We start from the raw sequence: 23,316 nt of genomic DNA, 5'->3' as shown, positions 1-23,316 counted from the left end.
ACATTGTTGGCCATTAAGGTAAAAAAAAAAACTAAACCAAACTGAAATCTGTCATTAAATTTAGACAGTCACAAACAAAAAGTACTTTCATGTTCCCATTTTAAACCAAAGTCAAACATCCAAACAAAACTGGTGGAGGCTTTGTCAATATTTTCCAAAGCAGTAAATAAACAGACTTCTGTGCCTGCTATAAATACACAAGAATATTTACCATGAACATACATCAAGCAGCATCCTTGCTGTAACGAAGATGTACTGCCTGTGAAAGACAGGGACAATACAGTCATCTGTCCCTAAACGAAGCTTTTTCAAGCACTTCAGTTGAGCTCAAGGCTGTCTGCCTCTGTGCGAATACTCCAGAAGCATTTTCAAGATAAATATTTAATGGGAATAAATGCTTTGAATATCCATGGAACTTTTCAGATTTCAAGTTACTCTTGGATCTACAGATGCCAGAAACGGGAATGAAAAACCCAAAGATGTGAATGTGAAAGAGGGTGGCTCGCTTGTACTAAAGCAGGAATAAATAATCAAATCACACATTCAGCCCAACTCCAAGTTTAAAAAAAAAACAAAACCCAATACACAAACCATGGACAGTCTGTTCTTCCAAAGCTCCCAGCAAGCCCCCCAGCCATCAAATAAACAAGTTACTGCAATCTTGCCTCTCTCCTGAATAATGTGGTCATATCCTGCAAGCACAGCCACTAAATGCAAGGCTTCTCCAAGCACACATCTGTGGAACCATAACTGTCTCAGGTCTAATTACAAACAGATTTGGGCAATAAGCTCATATGCAAATGGTTTGACTTCACCTGAAAACTGGTGCCACTCCCCATACAGAAATTCAGGTAAGTGACTTTAGGTTACTAATGCCAGCGTTAACGCAGCCCCTGCACTGCCTCAGCACGGTTTCTGAATGATGCTACTTACATTGGACAGTTTTCTCTGCATTTTGTTAGAGATGCAGAGCCTAGATAGAGGGCGTTACTATGACCTTGATGACTGAGCTAACTGTGTAAATACACCACACGGATCATGAAGTTGCACAAAGATCAGCCCTACATCACAGGCTGATTATGAAATTAACTGGACTTTTTCCAGCATCTTGATTTCTTGGAAATCAGGCCAACAGTCTATAACAATGCCAACTTCTATATGGCAAGCTAATTCCCAGATATCCCCTTCACTCTGCAAGGGACCAAAACAATCATCTGTTACGGAGTTTTCAAACAATAAGCTTTAATTGCCTTATTAGAAAAATAAGCACTGAAATATATATAAATGCGATTACATTAAAGTAATTCTGTAGTCTAACATACTAAAACCAAAGCCTAGTCATTTTCTTAATGATACAGAGTAGCAAGATTTAGGTTTTAGAAATTTTCCATAGAGAATACCGAAGTATGCAGTATCTTTCAGGAAACCACAGTAAAGACGAGACAAACCTCCACGTTGCAATAAAAACTAAGTAGATCAATTTATTCTGTATACTATACAATGTGTAAGTTTGTAAAGAACAATTGACATTTTTATCACCTTAACATCTTGACTGGGTGTAAATATGTCCAACAAAATGTACTCCTGTGGCCTTTACACAAACACTGTCCTACTACATCAAGAACAATGAGAGGGAAGCCTTTGGTGTTACAGATTTGGGGACATATCTGAAGTTGTAATTAATCCACTTTATCTCAAATAAAAAGTTGGTGCTAACTGCTATTATAAGCCTACATGAGTACTATTCTAATAACTAAACACTGTCTATCTTTAAATGCAAGATATGAAAGGGACTGCCAGTCTACAGTGTGGACAGGTTTTCTTTGAAAAAGGCAATTATCAAATGGTAAAACTGATATAATACATTATGTACATAAGTTTGGATAGCTGAGTTATCTTGCTGGAGTAAGCTGAAAGTAAGCATCGATTGCAGTCATGTCTGATTTACTGTTAAGTGATTATTGGACTTAAGTTTTATACAGTGTATAGAATCAAAATAGCTGTGCCTGCTGCTGAGGTCTGTCAGATGTGAAGGCTCATAATCAGTCACTGACCTAGTTAGCATTACAGTACTTCAAGTATACACATGGATAATATATTCATAGCTGAATTTGTAGCAATCTTAGAACTGCAAGTCACTGCGTGAACATCAGAAGAGCTTGTATTGTCCAACCAGCAGGACAAGCTGAGTTGTAGCTAAGTGAGTGGAATGTTTTAATTTAAATGGCTTTTTTTTTTTTTAGTATCTTCCCAAACATCGCAAAAGCTCACCTTATGTGAGCTACAGAATAGTGGCACCAGGCAATACACAGCAAGTCACCTTAAACCGTTCAAAATTTGTTTCAGACCCAGTCCTATCATTAAGTTTCAATTTCATTTATACATACAAAAATAAAGAGGGATTTTCACATTAGGACAAACATCTATAAAAAGCAGTTTGCTTCAATATATCCAGTTTCCTTGCTACTCTCCCAGCCCAAATTCTTAGAGAAGTAGGTCTGTGTCTTCAACCTGTTCCACAAATATCAAACTCTTTATAATACTAGTGGAGGATAAGCAATAAGGACAGGCTTAACAGAGTCCATTTAATTACCAGAAAAAGACTATACAGACTTGAAAAGCATCAGGTTAGTAATTTTTAAATTCTCCGGAATAACTTCTCCGAACCAAAGACATTACATAGACACTGATCTACTTTGCTCATCTTCCCATCAAAACAGGGCCAAATTAAGACTATTCATTTTCTCTCGATCATTTCCTCATGTTTGCCCCCAGAAGAGGCCACTGCACAAAACGCAGGCCAAAGTTCTTTTGACTAGCAGTCCTTTATCCTGTAAGACCTTTCTAAACATGTCAACACAAACCACATCCTTCTAAAACCATGCATCTGACAAGACTGTTTTCTCTTATAATATCCACATTGGTGCTTTGTTTTTAATAGGCTGTTTGAGAACTCTTCCTTTAAACACAAAGGTATTCAATAAACTGACCTTTTTGAAGAGTTTCTTATACTCCCAAAGAACATCAAGGCTGTATTGCCTGTATCAAAGTCAATTACTTTATGGATCATACCACACTTTTAATATTCTGATTTCAATGAACACACACTCTTTTAAATGTATCAAGTTACCTGTCTAAAATCAGCTATGTAGTTTGGCTATCTAGTACTTAACAACCTGCATCATAAAGATGAAGTTCATTCCTATTTACTGATGTGAAAAGTTACCTATTTCTCAACAGATCATTATATAAATATCACTTCCAGTTCCTTGTTTCCCCAAAGCCAGTGAGGGACTGCTGTATAACAAAGCAAAAAGGAGATAGTTTACTACCACTTCAGGAGTCCAAGAAAAAAAAAAATATACCCTTCTGCTTCCAGAAGTCTAAAATAGCCCAAAGACAACTGCATATCAGATCTTAGCAAGCCTAGATTAGGTGTCTGCCACACAGGAAATTCTCCAGAACAGTACATTTAGCCATCTTCCATATCATTAGACAGAGCATTTCAGCTTTAAAAGCTTAAAGAGCTGCTGAACAGAAAGGGCACCTGCCACCATGACAGGTACAAATTCTGGATTTGTATTTGAATGCTGGACGTTGTTGCGAAACAAAACATACAACTGCATAAGCATAAGGCTGAGTCAAGTGTAAATGTGTTTCACAAATTTCAGGTATACAGTTTTTACTTTCAGTAGCAAGATTCTGGGCTCTTAGTTTCAGGACAAGACTTTGAAAGATACAGAATCACTTGTGCTTTGATTGGCACATTATCTGCTTTTTAAAATGTAAAACTAACAGACGTTTGCAAAAGGTTGTGCAAAACTATTGTATTTACAAAAATGGCACAAGAGTGAATTCAACAGTCTATGCACATGCACACTTCATTCACATCTTCAACAAAAGTGTGTCCTAAGCTACGGAACTGAAAAGGATACCAGCTTCAACAGGCAGTTGTCAATAAGCACTAGATTCACAAGAGTTACACCAGAATGGGCAAATATTGCCCAAGTAAAAACTCTATTGTTAAAGCTGAAACAGGTTTAAGGCCGTTCAAGTTCAAAAGCAGAAACAAAATTCAATCAGAGCCCTGTCTTTGTTTTTATACATGCTGTACCATCTAGCAACTTGTGGTCTAAACCTCTATTTTAGACAACAAACCCAAACACAGAAGAAAAACCCAACACAACTGGAGGTTATATTAAATACAAATATGCTGTAATTAAGATGAAATAACAAAAGCAGAAACATTAGAAGTTGTAAAACTTGCGATGTCACTTGCTGGAACCAGTCCTACACTAGGAAATGGGCAATATGTACATTTTCAAGTAGATTACATTGCTCCAACCAAACTTGTCCTTTTTAATCAGTGCATTGTTCTCAACTAGTCCAAATACTACACGTTTTACTCTTAACAGTACTCCCTTACAATAGCAGCACATGCTATCGCTACCTGCAAAGCTGTCAGTCTCATGACTTAGTGTAAGAAAGAAAAAGGGGGATGTGAGGGTGAGAAATAACTATTAAGGAGAAATAACAGGAATGAGAATAATCATGCAGTTCAGCTGTTCTCGTCAGCCAGCCAGCTTGCTAGCAACAAGAGATGGTTTCCGCTGTGGAAGATCCTGTGGAGTAGGAATATGGTCACCAGTAACTTCTGTCTTGTCAGGAGCTGCAGTAGGCAGTTGTTTATTCTTCATCTTCGCTTTAGCCATGTTGTAATCACCAGAATCAAAGTATTTTTGCTAAAAGACAAAACACACACATATTTAAAAGTCTGAAATCTTATCAGATGCATACACTGAATTACATGGTTGAATAGATTCTTTACATTTTAAAAAGTTACAAAATCTTCCCAATTTGGCAAGGTAGCTCTGCATTGATTAAAAAAAAATAGTATCAAGACTATTAAGCACACATAGCCAAACTCTTTTAACATTAGGTAAATATACAGTTACGGTTCTACATAAACCATTAAACTCACACCACACGTGAACATTATTTTTGACCAGGTTTTCCCAAAAGCTTTTGGTCTCACAAGTGAAACCTTTGCATTTGTAAATTTTGCTGCAGTGAACAAGTTCTGCTACACAGAATAACTAATGCATCAACTAAAGCTGGAGAACAGAGCCTGCTCTATCATACCAGAAGACCAAAGCAGCATAAAACTGCATGCTAACAAGAAAACCTATCTGCATACATTAAAACAGCAAAACTATAATCCCTAAAGTTCCCAAACCAATTATTTAGTGAAGTCAAATCTATTGTGCAGTCCTTCTGAAAAGCACTATGTGAAGGAAATTCTTATCCCACACTCCAGGTTTCTTCTGAATACAAAAGCAAGCACATTAAGTTTGAATTTCTAAGTGTTCCTTAATATTTCAGCATATTTTTATTAGCATAACCTTTAACAGTCTTTTTTGTTGTCAGATTTCTCAAAATATTTAGTTATGTATGGATTTTAAAGCCAAATTACTTCTATGATTTGTCTGCATCATGGTAAGATGAGGCATGGCATTTCATCCAAGATCTGCATTGTCCTCAACTGCTCATTGACACATTTTGCAGGAAAAGTTGTGTTTTGTTTACACTTTACCATGAGGTCTACCATTAAGGTACTTGTAACCCATGATTCCGAATAAATTGGCATGTGAGTTCAAAAGAATTGGATTCAGGACAAAGATTTACACTATCAACTGCTGCTTAGAATCACAGTCACCTCTGAAGAGAACACTCCCTAGTTAGCTTTATATAGGCTTATTCCTCAGCTATTTTATATATTAATATATATATTCAGTATATACTGAACAATAGCCACCATTACCTGCCATGTTTAAGTGCTTCCAGGCAGCATATTACTACCATACTCTTTATTTTGCATTAATACTAACCAGCTGCAAAATGTTCAGTATCAGCAGTTGTTAGAAGTAATTTGAACAGCTGACTGAACTGGCCTTTACCTAAGGGGAGGGGGAATATGGAGGTGGAGGGGTGTTTGTGCAAGGCCTCATGAAGGCGGCTTTAAATGTTCCCAGCCAGAGCCTTAAAGTTACCAATCTGTTCTTCCCATGCAGTCAGTAGTACATTTAAACCACACACTTTATGAATAAACCTTCCCAATTCAACCCTTTTGACCGTGTAATCCCTATGTTTACCACACCACAACGTTCTAGCACTGCACCTACACACTAGATCTCGAGATACAACATAATCTGATTTGGAGAAAGGTGTTCATGTTTTGCTCTTAAGACTGAAGCAACCAAAAGAAACTTTCAAACAGCAACTAGGTAATAAAAAAATTACTCTGTCTTTAGATGTGTTACTGCTGTTAACAGATTTCCGTTCATGTAAGTGCTCAGAATCCCTCTACAGGAGCATGATGTGGCATGGTTCTCATCTACTATTATTCTAGAGAAAGAGTGCTAATAATGGTGTGCGCACCTAATGCAGAACATTTCTGGAGAGCAAATATTAAGGGGCAGAGTGTGTCCTAGTTGCCAAACTGAAGAATATCTGGGCTACAGTTGATTATATACATTTCAATGTGTATAATTTGAAAAAAAATGAAATTTCAAATATCTGAGAAAACCTACCACCTTTCACGCATTAGCATATCAGTCCACTTCTTCCTTTAACTCATTCCTGTATTTTCCTCTGATTTACTCTAGCTTCTCATAGATGGCCTGTATTTGATCATCTCTTTCAAACTGACTATGTCCAGGTGTCTGTGTCAGAAACACTATCTGAAAGCATACTCACTATCCTCACTCTATTTTAAACTTGAGCAATCCAGGCAGGCTGAAGTAAATCCAGCATCTGTATCAAATAAAGATGCTTCTTCATTTAAGACACTAAGCACACTACACAAAAATAATAAAAAAGGAAGAAAGTTATTACCACCACATCAGGAGTAGAGAACTGAAGAAGGCAGATTACAAATTGGAATCCACAACCTTATGCCATCTTTCATCAAAGTAGCAAAATCCCAAACACTTTGTCAACAAAGATACCCACTGGTCTACCTCTGCTCAAATTTGAAAACATAGGCTGCAATAATCTTTGCATTAAACAGTCCTGTAATCAAGATGAAGAGATTGTACAGATTGTTATTGTTGGTGGTGAGTTTTTCTCAAATTTGCACTGAGTGCAGTCGTCATTCCTTTAGGGCCATGAATCCTCAGGGAGTGGATGCTGGTCCGTTTTCCCAGATTATCACAACACACACCTACCTTCTCCCTCCTGCGTCTACATACACACTGAACCCACTGAAGTCTCATTTAGGCTGCCTCTGACCACCTAACAGCGAAACTCATAAAAACATTCACCTAATCTACCACCTGCCCGTGCCCAGCAGCCATTAACCATGCTGCACATGCTCCAGCTTACAAGAGAAAGCTTATCCAAAAAAACCTGCCAACAGTAACAATTCCCAGGGGATGTTACCAGATAGCACAGAATTAGATCAGCACTGAACTCCAACAGCTGGTTTGTGAAGGATGTATACCTGGAGTCATTGCATGCACTCAAAGGGCCTAGACAATAGCAAAAAAAAAAAAAAAAAAAGAAAGAAGAAAAAAAGAAACAAAACAAAACAGTGTGACAGCAGTGAAAGCACCATCAGAAGTAGTGATATATTAGGATTATTCCAAGAATAGAGTTCTAGCATGCCTGAAAGGCATTACATAATCACTTTATGCATAATTAAACTAAAAAAAAATATTTAAGTAACTAAGAAATTAAAGAGACACTGCTTAAACATGGAACAATACTAAAAGTCTAACTCTTCACTCTTCTATTTTTGGTTATGAGTATATATTCAGAATTACACCACCATTCTCAAGCCACTGATGTCAGATGTTGCCTAGTGTAACACAGAGGACACCAAGCTTTCATGTGCTAAAAACATGGATAGTAAGAGCGGACATACGTTTTGCAGACACAATGAGCAAGGCAAGATCAGTACAAAACAGGGATGAGATTCTGACCCTTAGTATTTACTATGTTTTTTTATGAAGTCTACCACAGCAGCACAAAGCCAGCTTCTAAGTTTAGTCTTTTCTTAAGGGTGCAGTTGAGCCACTGATGCTGTAAACAGCTACCCAGCCAATTCATATTTGGGTTGTGGAAACAAATTTCTCTTCCTTCTACTTTCACAGACAAAAGCGTAAATTTCTTGGTACGCTTACTCAGGCAAAGGCCTGTGGAGCGGAAAAAAAATAAATCACAGATACAGGAATTTGGGAATTTCTTATCCATACCCCATGGACATAAAGAACTCACCCCTTTTTGAAGCCTCTTTCTCAAGAAGTCTGAGCCTCCTGGCTTCTGGCCCAGATGAGGATATCTTGCTTTCAATTTTGCTTCTTCAACTTTTTCTGGGCTGATCACCTTATCCTCCATTTCCTGAAAGACAATGAGCATCATTATATATTTCATTTACAGTACTGAATGACTCATGCAGAATACTTTTGCAGATAATTCACTAACAGGCCAATTGCTGCTACCAAGTGAACATACCAATTATTTGATAAGACATTTTCATACATTCTCTCTTGAATACTGACAGCAACTGTAGGAGTTCAGCCTCCCATCTTGGATACCCTTCCTGGAGACATGTCTGCATCTAATCAGTGCATTTCTGTTTCACATAAAAGTAGTGGATACCAAAATCAAAGTAATAAATAAATAAAAAAATATATCCCTCAAACAAAAAACATTTTTTGGTCAAAGCAAGGGCTCCACTAAGAACAAACAACTGTTGAAAGCTGGGCAAGCGCCACAGGACTTCTTCAACTGTCCCTGTTTGATCGCGAAGTGGTACAGACAGACTAGCACTTGCTGCACAGACTGCCACAATCTAGACCGTACGACCACTCTAACTGCAACGTGTTGATATTCATCGTGGAACAGTGTTAAAGCAGCTTAGTCTCAAAAACATGCCTGCTATCATATTAATAGTAACAATACAGTATTTCTCTATACATGTCTATAATTATCTTAAAAGGAGGATGAAGACTGAGAGTGCAGTTGTGTAAAATAAAATGCTTATTTTGTGAGTATACTGTAAAACATGGATGCTCAAAGTAATCATTTGAACATACTATTCTGGCAAAACCTGCAATTTATTCATCCAGTCTTCCAACACTAACCTCTACTTTATGCTCATCTATTCCAGGCCATGCAGCAATTTGATGCATGAAGTACAATTTCTTCTATTAGCTCATTTCTAAAATATCTTCCATTCGAAATTCTTGTTTTGCCACTTCCCAGTATCTGGCCTATTTTTTTTTTCCTTTGCATGCAAACCATTGCTAGTTCAGGGAAACTGTATACTGATTTGCACTGACTGCTGTAGTGTTGAATTGTTACCATAACCTGAAGACAGCACGACCTTTAGGCAGGAAATAAGAACTGCCATTGAAATCAAGAGGGCCTCAAGTTCACCTGTGACTAAGGTTTCATATCCACCTAGAGCTGCTTAGGCAGCCCCTTCCCACTCTTTTCCATTCGTGTCATCATCCTTGCATTGCATCAGTCAGAATGACTGCATGTACTCCACAGGAATGAGTTACAGAAATTAATTCAACAGAAAAACAAATCCTTGACCACCCCGCCACCCCACATCCCCCCGCCCTGTTTCATTTGGATCAGTTTCCACAGTCTGGATCACCAAGCAGCTGCACAAAAGGGTATGTTAGCCCTGCAGCTCACAGGGAGGACAGAGGAACACAAGCAGCTGGGAGCTACTTAAGCCAGAACTGCCGAAGTGCTAAAGTAGAGCCACTACACTAACCCTAGTGCTTTCCTCTATCTCATAAAAACTCAAAGTTCTATAATATTCAACATCTTTCTGGTAGGAAGCCTCAGAAGCAATGGTTATAAAAACAGATTTAGAATATAACATTGTCTAGGCCAAGACATTTCAAAGATAGCTTTTGCACAATACAGCAGGAATCTGAATTACCAGTTCCACCAAAGAAAGACAGAAATTCTCCTAACAGTTTAAGAGAAACTTCCATGAATACAGAAAGCAATACTTTTTATTAGATGACAACACAACAAAATACAAATACATATAAAGGGCAAAGTTTCCCTGACACTAGTGAACATAGAACTATATATACTATTTCTCACTATATGATATCATACTAGACAAGACCACAGTTTTCACATGTTATAAAAATAAATCCTCAACTGCTGTTCTTCCTATTGTGCTTTACCATCATGCTGGCACTGACTGAATTTTCTCAAAAGCAATCCTTTCAGCTAAACACTTTCAACATCTAATGCTGAATCACTGGGTACTCACTGTTGAGCCAACAGACAAAGAACTTGTGGGGGCATGTTTTGCCAAAACTCACCAAAAGGAGATACTTTTTAAGAACAGAGGGCCAACAATAAATAGCTTATATAAATATGTATTCACAATGCATCAAAGGAGACATTTATGCAAACTCACAGGGCTGACAAATGATCACACAGCAGGCTATCAAAACATGAAATACTGTGTTATGCATCAATGCAGCTGAAAAGGATACAGGCTATGGTCACTAACTCATGATGACCAAAGAACAACTAAGACTCAAAAAACTACCTAAGATGAATTAAAGAATTTCAACACAAAGACCTCGAGTGTCAAACAAAACCAGCTGATGGCAGGTTCAAAAAATAATTAAGACAACAGTTCCTCATCTGAAATACAGTTAAGCTGCAGAACTCCTTGTCACAGAGGGATGCCAAGAATTTAGATTGGATTCGAAAGCAACTTGAGATATTCATTCTCAGCTCAGAAGGCTTTTAAACCACAGATTGCTGAGACCTGGGATAGTTTTCTGGGGAGGATGACTGCGTGCATGTCCTAACCTTATATTTCTCTGGGGACTAGATGGTATTGAGCACTCTTGGAGGTGTGCTGTTGAGCCACAAAGGCTTTAACCCAAGCCGGCAAGGCTATTCATACATTTACAACAGTCTCCCTTGAGTTACAGAAGCAACAACCAAGAATAAAAAATTCTTGGGAGGGGGGCGGAAATAAAGACATACCACGCTCTTCTTCCTAGTGACAACCACACAAAAGTTATAATTTTAGTTCTCTACAGGAATTTGACACAGCTAATGAAGTCTGCTTACTTCATTAAAAGGATCTACCAGGAAGGGCAGTAATTACCTAACTCATCTAAGGATAGCGTTTGCTTTTCATCTTTACAGAGGTACTAGCAGTGTAAAGTTCCCTATCTGTTGGACAACTGAACCACATCCCTAGAAAAACAGCCATCAGCCTTTTAAAACTCTGGTATGAAGAGCTCATCCTCTTCAGCAAAACATAAAGCAGAAAAAAGGAAAAGCATGACAACAGCACAGCTCAACAGTGAACTGATGTGGCAAGAACCAGTCCAGAAACAAAACACACCACCTCTAACAGCATCCTGAAAAATACAGGAGGCTTTTAAGCCCAAACCAGTCACTCAACCAAGCGTATGTTCTCCAATGTGAAGTTTCTTTGTTGCTGAATTTGCCCCTGCCACTATCCCGAGTTCACACACTGAGAACAGGAAACATCGGCCTTTGGCAAATTTTCAATTCATATCACTCTCTTGTGTAACACCTTCCTCACTACCACGTGCACAAATTTCTCACAGCATGTCAGAGTTTAGAAAAGAGGCCTGATCACAAAAACACTGCCTCAAAGTTTATTTAGGGGCTTCATCTCTTTGAGGCACACAGATGAGTGAGTACTGCAGCACGGGTTGTTTATATAAGTATTTCAGAGCTAAGCATTAACTGAGGCAATGTTCAATTTTGCCTACCCAGACACTGAGTTTTAGTGGAGGTTAATATTGCAATGCCATAGCAGCACTGGTATCACAGTATCCTGACACGACATAAACTCACAGAAATCAAAGTTTTATTATATTGACGTTATTAATTTGTCTTTAACACCTCATCGTATTAAAACTAAACTAGCAGATCAGTAAGGGACTCCCATCCCTCAAATAAAAGGTGATTTTTCAGAACTGTGTATAAGCATTGGATTTCAAGGCTACTTACCGTCTGAAACTTGGCAAAGGCAGCCCCAGTCACCTGACTTAATCAGAACACACTAGAAGGCATTACAATAAACTTGCTACCACATGTTTTACCATGCTCTTATTACAGAGCTATTCTAGGAGTGCTGCACAGGCCAGGGACTTATTTTTATAGGCTTTGAACAGGAACAGTATCCTTCCAGTAATCTACCTAATATGAACGTTAAGTTGAGCTGCAGAACACGCACATTTAAGGGTAGATTACAGACCTACCACAGAAGCTGGTTCTGATTACTGCACCTATTGAGAAGGTATCATTCCATATTAACCCCCTAAGCTCTACTCGTACGCCTAACTCACATTACAAATTGTAAATTATTAAACAAAAACTTGACAGCCGAGGTAGATTAAGGCTTTTCTTTTAGCATCTTTCAAAGCGGTACTTGTTTCATAACTTCTCCCTAGCAGAAATAACTGTGGAGATCGCACCGAGTCCACACAGCAATGACAAAACTGAAACCCACACGGTTTCTTAAAGTCACATTCCACAGGGGGAAACTGCTAACAGCACAGTCATCTGTGTAGCCAAATCCCACTTAAAACTATAACGTTATTAGCTACCGAGATGACATAACAGTGTCATCACAGGATAACCCAGCCAGTTATTCTTCCTAAAACCCTTACCTAGCACAGGTCACAGCCATTGTTTTCAGATTATTTGTCGCCCTAAATCGCTTACATTAAAAGCTGAAAAATTCCTAAAAGCGAAACAAACGCTTAGCCAACCGGATTCTCGCCGGCCTCCACCGTTGTGACCAGGAGCCGAACCTGTTCGGCCCTGGCAGGCGGAGCGGGGCCCAGGCCCGGCTGGGGAGCGAGGGAGCGCCATTAGCCCGCCCCGGGCAGCGCACGCCGACCATCTGCCGGAGAACAGCGCACGGCGGTGCCGCTCCTCCGCCTCCAGCCCCAGGCCGCGGCGGGCGGCAGGGCCCGCGCCCGCCCCGCCGCTCCCCGCAGGCCCCGCGCCCCGGCCTGCCGAAGAGCCCGCCGGCTCGGCTCCCCGCTGCGGTGCGGAAGGGCCGCGGCTCCTCCCCCGCCGCGGCATGGAGAGCGGCCAGGCCCGGGAGCCGCTGCCTTAAGGGCCGCGGCGGCCCGCCAGGCTCCCCCGGCGGAGAGAGGGAGAGGCCCGGCCGCGGCTCCCCCGCTCCGCCTCAGCGCGCAGATGGAGGCGGGAGAAGCCCCGCGGGCCTCCTCCCGCTGCTCGGCGGGGCCGCCGGCCACCCACCTTCTGCTCCTCGGCCGAGGCGGGCTCGGGACTCTCGGCAGACATGGCGCCGCGGCAGCACGACGGCGGGGAGAGGGCAGCCGAGGGAGGCGCGACCGCCGCTCCTCCGCGCAGCACAGCGCTGCCACCACCTCCCGCACAAGATGGCGGCCGCTCGCACGACGGTGCGCCGGCGGGACCAGACTTCCTCCGCGCTCAGCCTGCCCGCGGCGCAGCCGCGCTCCCAGCGCCGCCCCCGCCCCCTGGCGTCACGGCCGCCGCTGGGCGCTGCGGGGCGGCGGGTCTCGGCTCCGGGGCCCTCCTGGAGACCCGGGCCCGGCGGGCCCCGGCGGAGGGCGGCCGCCTGCGCTCGAAGCACAAAGGCTGCCGCTGGCAGAGGCCCGCCCGCCGCACCGGGGCACGGCCGCGCCCCAGCGGGCAGCCCGGGTGCGGCTACCACGGGCCGGGCCCGCACCGCCGGCCGCACCCAGGCCCCGCCGCGGCCTGCGCGGCCCGCCCGGCCCCGGGGTGAGGGGGAACGGCCTTTGCTGCGTAGCGGCCGCTGGCTCGTGTGGCTGCTCCCACGGGTGACACGGGGAGCCGAGCCCTCGGGGCTTTGCTTGGGATCTGCTTGGAATCCCAGATGCCAGCTGACAGGACGGGAGGGCTCAGTCTGTTGGAAGCTCTTAATGGCCTGGTATCGAGTTATGGGAAGTATTTGCTTCCCTCATCTACTTTTCACTGCGTGGTTCTTGGCAGTATGGTCACCTCCGTTGGGCTCCCTGGGGGCTTCAAGAACACGCAGGAAGGGTTTCAACAGCGCGCCAGTAGCAAACCTTCAGGGGTCCCTAATACAGGGATTGTGAGAACACCGGGGCATAGCTTTTACTTACTAGTCCGTTCAATGGATGTACATTTCCACTTATTCAGCACAAAATGCCTTTTCCTAGCACCTTACACCGCTCTCCTGTGGTCCTGAGCTCCAGCCCTCCCACGCAGTGTGTGTAACTGGCACGCTGGTGCGGTGAGCCGCCTTGGGCACGGCTCAGCAAGGGGGGCAAGGACAAGCCTGGGGTGGTAAAGGTCCAGAATGCAGGCCAAGACAGGTCAGGAAAGCCTCTCAATCAAAACAAGCTGTAAAATCAATGATTTTGCCACAGCCAAATTTTATTCCTTGCTTACAACCAGCAGTTGTAAGCATTTTTTTTGAGCAACTGAGTGATTTGTCCAGAGACCAGCATGGTGTAGTAGCAGGGAACACAAGGAACACGCGTATCCCTTGTTCAGAAGGGGATAGAGCAGGGCAGATTGCACAGGGAAGTCATAGAAAGCACTAATAAGTACTTTCTTCCTAATGATAGAAAAAGCAATGGTAAGAGTGGGTATGCCACATTTGCCTCTAGCAAAATCAGAGAGAAATAGTCCAAAGGTGTGAAAAAGAGCAATGCATAGGAGATCATAAAAAGGATGAACTTCATAGATTTTGAAAGGAAGCAGGACAACAAAGCAGTGACAGCAGACAAGAATGCAAACTTCAGGAATTTCTTCCGAATCTCTTAGGAAATAGATGTGAGGGAAAACACAGTTTTGACAATTCAGCAGTTCCTTAATGACATTATTTCTTTAAGGGAATAAATGTAAATGATACAATGCAAAGGAAGGATGGGAAGTAAATTAAGAACCTCAGGAAAAGCACAAGGTCTTCAATGGCCTCAAATACAAGAAAGCAGCATACAGAAACTAGGTCAGTGTTTTTAAGGATGCGCATCTAAAGCAGATCATGAAGACAAAGGGGCAAGGAATCATTACTGGAAATTACTGAACAAACCTTGTAAAGACCAAAGGATTTAATCGTTCTTTTGTTCAATCTGGCATGACCAAGATAACTAGTGTAACAGAGCATAACCTCAAGCTGGAATAAGGAAGGATAGGTTTATAGGATACTTGATTCAGGGTTTCTTTGCTCATCTGGTAAGTATTTTCAATTATCCTTGAGCATTTAGAGAACTGACTGAAGCAATCTCCAGGTAATTTAGTGGTCATCTATACAGGAGCCTGTAGAAAACCAATGGGTTTGCAGGAGACTGATAGTTTGGCCATTTTTCTGAATTTAAATAGGAGTATGGGGAGGACAGAATACAAGCTATATAATTAAACTGTCTAATCAATAATTACCTGAGAAATCATCTAAAATAAGCACTCAAAGGAAACTGAGTAGCTAGACATAAATTCACAATTAAGAACAAGGGTTTCACACAATCTTGTTTCCTTTAACCAAAAAGTGGAGAAGTGGGTGAAGGTGGCTGCAGTTCCAGACACCTTCTGGCATTAATAAGGCTTCTGACACCCCCCCCATGCAAATCAGGGAAACTTAAATAGATGAAACTTTAATGTGGTAGATTCAAGTTTTGTTGGAAATGGGTATCAGTTGTTCAAATAGCAATGCTGTGTTTAGTAGTATTTCACAAAGTGCTTCCCAGGGCCAATCCTGCTCACCATTTTCACTGGTGACCCAGATAATGTACTATAAACTTTATTAATAATAGCAGACTGCCTTGAGTAAGAGAAGCTACACAAGCACTAGAAAATAATTGCAATTCAGATTCAAGCAGAAGATCAGACGCAAAATCTTGGGTAGTGAGAGAACGAAGTTCAATAATGACACACGCAGGAAAGCTACCATACTGGGAACAAGCAGGTAGGGCACCTCTATTATAGTGGGTAACAAGACAAATGCAAGTCAACATCTCCCGATACTGAAACCCCAAGTATTATAATGGGATGTATGAAGAGGACTTTCATCCATCAGTTATCAACCAGTCTAACTGGCAGAGGGGGGCCCTGCTTGGGATGCTGTGTCCAGCTTGAGGCAATTGAAGACAGATTCAGACCAAAAGAAGAAAGCAAAGAGACAGAATGATTAGCGGTGCAGAAAATAAAAAGTCTACGAGGCAAAGCTGACCGAACAGCCTGGGGTTGTCTTAGATATAGAAAACAAGACTGAGAAGGGGAATAACAAGAACTAAATTGGGGTTTTTTGCATATAGTGAAGAGGCCAGGTAGTACTTGACTTCAGCTGCAGCAAGATTTAATTGGGCATTATAAATAGCTTTCTCATTATAAGTATAGTTTAACACTGTGAGAGATAATACTTTGAGCGTCCATCACTGGAGGCCCTCATAAACCACTCAAACATTTCTCAAAAATAAATCTGTGCGGTTGAGCCTATTGAGGAGTAAAGAGAAGAACCAAATGACCTCTCAAAAATTAGTCTAATTTCTTAACCTACTTGTAGAAGGTCATGTAGAAATCAGTTCATACTTTATGAACATTCAGCATTTCTCCAGGTGTATCCCTAATGGAAAGTTTTATCTCAGATCAAGCTGTCAATGGACAAAGACAGTTAAATCAAAGTTGTGCATGGATAAGCTAAGGTCACTTTCATTCTGAATCCATACAGGGACTAAGTGCAGTTCAACTATTTAAGTCAATACAGATTTATTTCCTAGACATGATGTGTAATGACCACATATTCAAAATCCACACTTCTTTGCTGTTCAAAACAAATTAATATATTACTCTGAAGGGAGAAAAGAATGGCTTGAGGAAGTCATTTAAAGTTACCAAGATACAAACTTACAAACATTGCATATTATCAGTGCAGAATAAAAGGTTAATCTACTACAGATTAATTGTGACTGTTCACTAGAAGTGTGTCCTTTTCTCATCCTTTTTTTCACTGAGTACACAAGCAAATGTGCACCATGACACAAATAAGTACTTTGAGGATACATGCTGTTTGCTTAGGACTCAATAGTAGCCACAAAGAAACTAGGACACAGTCTCATTACACTAGCCTAGATCCTAGTTCTGTACACAGTAAAACTGCAGTTGCATTTGACTTCTGTTACAAAAAAGAAACCTTTTCTTGGTTTTACAGGGCACACAAATGACTAGAAAATGCAAACAATCTCTTCCTGTACAGTTTTTCCCAAGTCTCTATAAAATAAATGCTAGCTATAACCTTTGAAAACCTAGTGTAACAGAGTGGAAAATACTGCTGAAGTGGGGAACAGACTCAGTAATATCTGAGCTTTGCCCTTTTGTAGCAACAGTTATTTGAATATACAAGATAGCTGATACGTATCATCTGGAAAGTCTGGTCTCCCTTACTTTCCCTGGCAGACCTCCTAGAGATTTCATGATACACTGACTTCTCATCTAAGGGCAGTGCTGAATATACAAGATGCACGTTCATTCTTTCTGAACAGCCTTCATCAGATAAGCATGTTATACCCCCAAATATGAAGGTCACCTTTCATATTACTGACACTCTGAAAACCTACAGGGATGTAAAAAAAAAAAAAAAAACATATAAGCCAAGGTAAAACAATTGAGAAACTCCGAAATCTTTGGCAGATACTGTAATGCTTCATTTTCATTATTAAATATATACCTCAAATATAACCAAATGCTTCTAACTTTATTTCTCTCAGATACACAGTTTAACACTTAGCATAAACTGTTTAGCTGACTGTTTTGCTTGAGGAATACACATACGTATTGGAAAATATTTATATGCCCATGTAGCATTTTCTAGCAAAACTTCCAATGGCCACCTAGTGGCCTAAATGGAATTGACCTATTAAAAATATTTAAGATTACATGAAGATCCTCCTTATCTAAAAAACAAAACAAAAAGTACAAGTTTCATAGAATTTGCATATATTTAAGATATAAATACTAATTTGCTTGCACAGTACATCCTTTAACACAATCTGAGAAATTAAAATGGGGGTGTGTGAATTTTATGTGAGGAAAAAATAGTAACAGAAAGCAAAATCAAAAGTGGCCCTTAAGGAAAGAAAGAAACTGAGGCAGCAAAATATGAATCGAACCAATGATCTCAATGCATGAATAAGTAAATAAATAATCTGCATTACTGTCACAAGTGTTACTAAATCTGTGAGACAAAATGGTAAAGGGTACCACTGAAGAGAAAAAAAAAGAAAGCTAAATGGTTGCATAGTATGAAATGTTATGGAAATTCACCCGTTGACCCCATTTTCAATAACTTAAATGAGTATCAGTTAAAACATCACACAGATTAAAGACATCTTTATATATTTCAGATTTCAATATTAATGCCAAAAATACATAGTATGATTTTACATAGGATTTATGCTACATTAGAACACTAAAGACAAACATCACTTGAGTATTAAATGAAACATTAAATATTAAATAACTGAAAAATAAAAAGTGTAAACACTAAACTAACTTGGGAATTTGCTATTGCAACACATCCAATGAAGTGGTTTTAAACAGTACAAAAAGATTACATTTAAGTATGTTTCCAGTCTACTTGGAATACACAAAGCTCATTCCAGAAACCTTTTAAAAACTGGTCCAGGATTACATAAGAACCTTCTCTCTCTCGAGCGCTATTTTCATTCCTTTACAGACTTAACTTTATACTGTCATCTCTACCAGTCTTTGCTTACAAGGAGTAATCAACAGTAAAATGAATACTTTAGTTTGCCATTGTTTGCTAGCATCTTGGTGAAAACTGAGGATTTGTTGGAGATTCAGTGTAAGATTTGAGTTCATATGCAGCGCCGCTATCAACTTCCATGGATTTCCGAGAGAATAGGAGCCTTACATCTCTGTGGAGGTAGATCTTTCCAGATTTAGAACTCTGGAACCTGAAAAGATATGAATATCTGTATTATCTAAACTAAAGATTACTCTTCAATTATTATTGAATAAAATGTGTACCTTTTCTTTCAGAGATTAAGGCCAAAAACATTTGAACATACAAAATTATTCAGTTAAAATGGAAGAACGAACAACCTAGCCTTTCCAATCTACTTTGTTTCCTTTGGAATGTAATGGTTTTGTTCCTAATCACCAATGTCGTGCACAGCTTTGGAAGTGGCTTGGAATATTTGAAGTTCACACTGCAGTTCTGTACATTGAAGATTCAAGTTCTTGGCAATCTAGAACGGCAAAAAGTGCTCTTCAGTGAGCACTCCCAAAAATGCCCACCCAAGGGTGGCCTAAGCACAGGCAAAAGGGAAGGTTCAAATATCAACGAAGGCATATATACATATCAAATATGTATTTCGGTGCTAGCTGTCATACAGACAGATTGCATTGCTCCCTTCATGAATGTATCAGTAAGAAGTTTGCTACTGCTTTATACCACACACCAAATTTTAAGTCCAACTTGAAAAGCAGTAGGTATAGGGATCTCTGCAAGGAGATCAAAAAAAGTTTTTTGCACAGAATATAGGGCCATTTCAAAGCGACTGTAGTTCACTGGCTCAGTCACCAAAGCAAACAGCAGCCAATTCCCAGGCCGATTTATCTTTTATGCTGCGGCTAAACAGCCTAATTCAGGTCCTCCAAACCTGCCAGGAATGTGCCAGTTCCACTTTGCCTGACATTTAACAACTATATATAGAGAGACAAGATCTGCATTTGAGATAACTGTATTCTATAGTCTTCATCTGGCAGAACTCCTTTAATTTCCTTCCCTCAACCAGGAAAGACAGGAGAGTCTAAGGAGCATTTCTTACGGCAACTGAACTTAATGTCACTATCACTGAGCCACGGTAAGGGACAAAAGCTATTCCTACTCTAACAGAAACAGAACAGCTATTGCTGTTGTAATTACAAAACGATACCATTGCAAATGCTGAGACAGCAGGGCACGCTGTATTATCACATGCATTACAATTTGCACAGATTTTTAATGAGCATTTACTCACTGACCCCACTGAAGCAAAAGCAGTATCTCTAGAATAAACCTAGCCATAATCAGACAGAAATTCTGAGAGGTAGGAGAAAGACAACTACAGAAGATCCATCAAGGTTTCATCATCTAGGGCAGGCAGGTTGTAGAAATGGATTCTGTGCCACCGCTTCGTTCAGATGAGCGATGCAGAATAGCCTGTGGTCATCCTCACTGCCAGACAAAGGAAAATTCTGCTCCTAGATACAGCTGTCAAGGGTATTAAATGTGGTGGGGTCCAGCAGAATGCTCCTATACTGGCTCCTACAGAGCTCCCATCCGTCAGTATTTATTTGCTCAGTGCTCTCAGTGCAAAAGCCCTTTCCCTGGTAGGCAAAGGGGAAAAGATTCTATCTTATGACTGGAGGATAGCACAAGAAAGAAGAATGAAAGAGGCGAGGAACAACCTGAACACCACAAACGGTTAATTCGGCGTGTAGCTCATAGGACATTTTAAAAAGAAAAATTTCATGGAAGGATCTTCTGCAGCAAAAGTATGATTTATATTAATTCATATAGAACAGACAGATCTAGGTATCAAAGCACCATCAAAGTAGAGCTCAATTCCCATTTTACACACAGATCTATCAGAAAATAATTAACAAGGTCTGTTTTTAAACTTCTCAAGCTCACTATTTTCTTGTAGTGAGAATCCTGCAAGACTCCCTTTGCCCAGTAAATAACTCTTCCCTCTAACGTGACATTTCTGAGCATGACATTTCACACTGGTTGAAGGAGGGCAAGCGGGAGACAGCAACAGAGCTGAGGAGACTCTTCTTACCTCTGCTTCCATGACCCAATTTTTTCCTTTGAGAAATGTTTATTTTTACTAACTGGGATTTAGAAATGTTGCTTTTCACACATGCAAATACATTGGAATAATCAAGAGACAACCATTACATACACCCTGGCAGGGTGATGTGGCGTGGCCAGCATGGGACCAGCTCCAGATCTGTGGCAGCTCCAGTAGTTTTGTGTAAAGGAATCAAGAAAAACACAGAGGTCTCTAACAGATGGTGTCCTAGGAACAGTAACAATAGACAAATACAGGAAGGCTTAAACAAACAAATATCAGATGAGCTAGAAAGCCTGGTAAAGAAAGTGACAAACATTACTGAAAAAATTACAAATACAAGCACAAAACGTACAGATTTTATAGGCCATAAAAATTGACAGAGTAAGCCACAGGAACAGGATACAGCAGGATGATCACAAAAACATATGTAGCAAGGTATGTTTTGCACGTGGAAAACTATACAACACAATCTATAAAATCTGCAAGTAAAATCACTAGGGCAAGGATACAAATTTCTAGATCAGGAAAAATGCTGAAAGATCAGAAAGATCAAGAAATAACTAGTAAATCAGTAATAGCAGGCGTCTCCAGGTTCCACCAATAAGTGTATCATATGCCACATTTTTTAAAAAGTTTCTCAATACCTTGAGGAATCACTACTTTTAACAACCAGTTTCAAGTTTACTCTCCACCTAGCCTTCAGTAACAACCCGTTTTGCTGTTAAGCAACAATTACGCTCCCTGCAATTAAAAGAGGCATTATGTCAGTAACTAAAGCTGTTGACCAAGCATTTAAAAACTTGAAAAATGCTGAGCTGTGGGCAGGTTAACTGGTTAATTGCCTTTTACAGGTAGGGGTGCCAGAATGTGACCTAGAAACCAATGGAGGGTCGTCACCTTCTGAACTCTGGGAATAAATGAGGCATGAGCAGAGCTGGACTCACAGCTCTTATGCTCATGAAGATTTAATCACAACACAAAAACCATTGCTTCACATGCAACAAAAAAGTTAAGTCATTTCTGGAAGATGCTTGGGGGATAAACTGCAGGTGCAACTCTTGATTTTCCTATATCTGAATAACTTTTGCTGCCCACCACAGCTACATTTGACATCGCGATACTGTACCTGTGGGTACCAATGTGGTTTCGATGGGCATATCGATCAGCATCTCAAACATACAAAACTGCACACAGTAGATCTGACACTTTTAAAGAGTAGTGTAGAAAATCTGGCTGCCAATGTCAAGTTCCAGACCTATGCAAGCATTTTTGCCGAATTACCACTTGAAAAGAAGCTTTCATAACGTGAGTGCTGACAACTGTGATTAAGGCCTTGTAAGCAGATGCGACCACAATGCAGCTTACTGGTGGTGATTTCATTTGTTTTTCGGAGCAAAATTTCAACATGTAGGCTTAAGATGCTTGTTTTCAACAACTATTGCAACTAAAAGTGAACAGTTGTTCTAAGCCAACTAGAGTAACAAAAAAAAAAATAATCTTCCCAATTTAAATATTTTCAGTTTATTTATAAGTTTTCAGTAAAACGGGTTTGAGGAAGCATTGCTGCTTTTAACAATGAAGATTTGAAACCAACTCATGTATGAATTAATATACTACTAAAACTTTCTAAGCTCTCCTAATTAAAATCCATCTTTAGTAAAGAAGGCTACTACTAAACCGACAATTGAGTCTTTTGTAAAATCTGAAGTACTCTGTATAACAAACCACAAGACAGATCAACATAAGCTATGGTAATATTTCAAGGAGTTTTGCCATTCTTCCATTATGAGAAAAGGACCCACTGTTTGGGTTCACCTTGAAGAAAAAACCTTCTGACACACTCTGCAGGTATTCTCTTTCCAAATTTCTAATTACACATTATAAATCCATGAGTTGATCCCTACCAGAGGTTTGAAAACTGAGCTAAACGAACTTGTACAGGTATTTCAAAACATCAGAACTGCTACATTCCTGCCTCTCAGCAGGTGTCAGAAACTGGAAGCTCATAAAAGAAGACTTCTAGCTATGAAAGACAACAGAGAAGAAAGCAAGTTTGCCTTCAAATAGAAGTAATTATGGGGTCTGTCTACAAAAAGTTTGCAAACTACATTAAAGCAGAAACTGAAAGAGGACACAAGTCTACTGCTCGTCATGCCTGTACACCAGACCCAGTTGGCCAGATTTTTGCCCACCTCTGCAGCTGATGCCTGTCCCCAGTTCCTCTTTCAGGTAGATGAACATTACAAATGTATAGAACCTTTTATTTGGGCTACACACTCTTGCAGAATGTACCCCGCAAGAAAAAATTTAGGAAGTGGTTAAGTTAGACATGGCAAGTTAGTGTGGCCTGAACGGATGAATTTCAATCCAGGCTAAAATTTGCAATGAAAACACAGTTTAATAGCCTCATTGTGATGATATTTTCACACTCCAGTAA

General features: G+C 40.4%; 2 protein-coding genes across 17 annotated transcripts in view; both read right to left on the bottom strand.

The window, feature by feature from the left end:
• Positions 1-1,222: 1,222 nt before the first annotated feature.
• ARPP19 (cAMP regulated phosphoprotein 19) lies at positions 1,223-13,622 on the bottom strand. The gene is made up of 3 exons (XM_080395090.1): positions 13,309-13,622; positions 8,278-8,400; positions 1,223-4,742 (listed from the first exon to the last, which is right to left on the bottom strand). Exons 1-3 carry the CDS (start codon positions 13,351-13,353, stop codon positions 4,572-4,574), a joined length of 339 nt encoding a protein of 112 aa, XP_080251216.1. The 5' UTR covers positions 13,354-13,622; the 3' UTR covers positions 1,223-4,571.
• A 4,127-nt stretch (positions 13,623-17,749) lies between these two features.
• The window catches only part of ATOSA (atos homolog A), a 48,386-nt gene continuing 42,819 nt past the window's right edge, over positions 17,750-23,316 (bottom strand). For all 16 annotated transcript variants that reach the window (XM_080395070.1, XM_080395059.1, XM_080395068.1 and 13 more), the window contains one exon: positions 17,750-18,992. In XM_080395070.1, coding sequence (XP_080251196.1) covers positions 18,839-18,992 — 154 coding nt within the window. In that variant the 3' untranslated portion in view covers positions 17,750-18,838. The remainder of the gene's footprint in view (positions 18,993-23,316) is intronic.

Source organism: Falco punctatus, assembly GCF_963210335.1.
Source record: "Falco punctatus genome assembly, chromosome: 7".
In the NCBI taxonomy this organism is placed as follows: domain Eukaryota; kingdom Metazoa; phylum Chordata; class Aves; order Falconiformes; family Falconidae; genus Falco; species Falco punctatus.
Note: the sequence above shows the minus strand (reverse complement) of the source record. Positions and strands in the feature narration are given on the sequence as shown.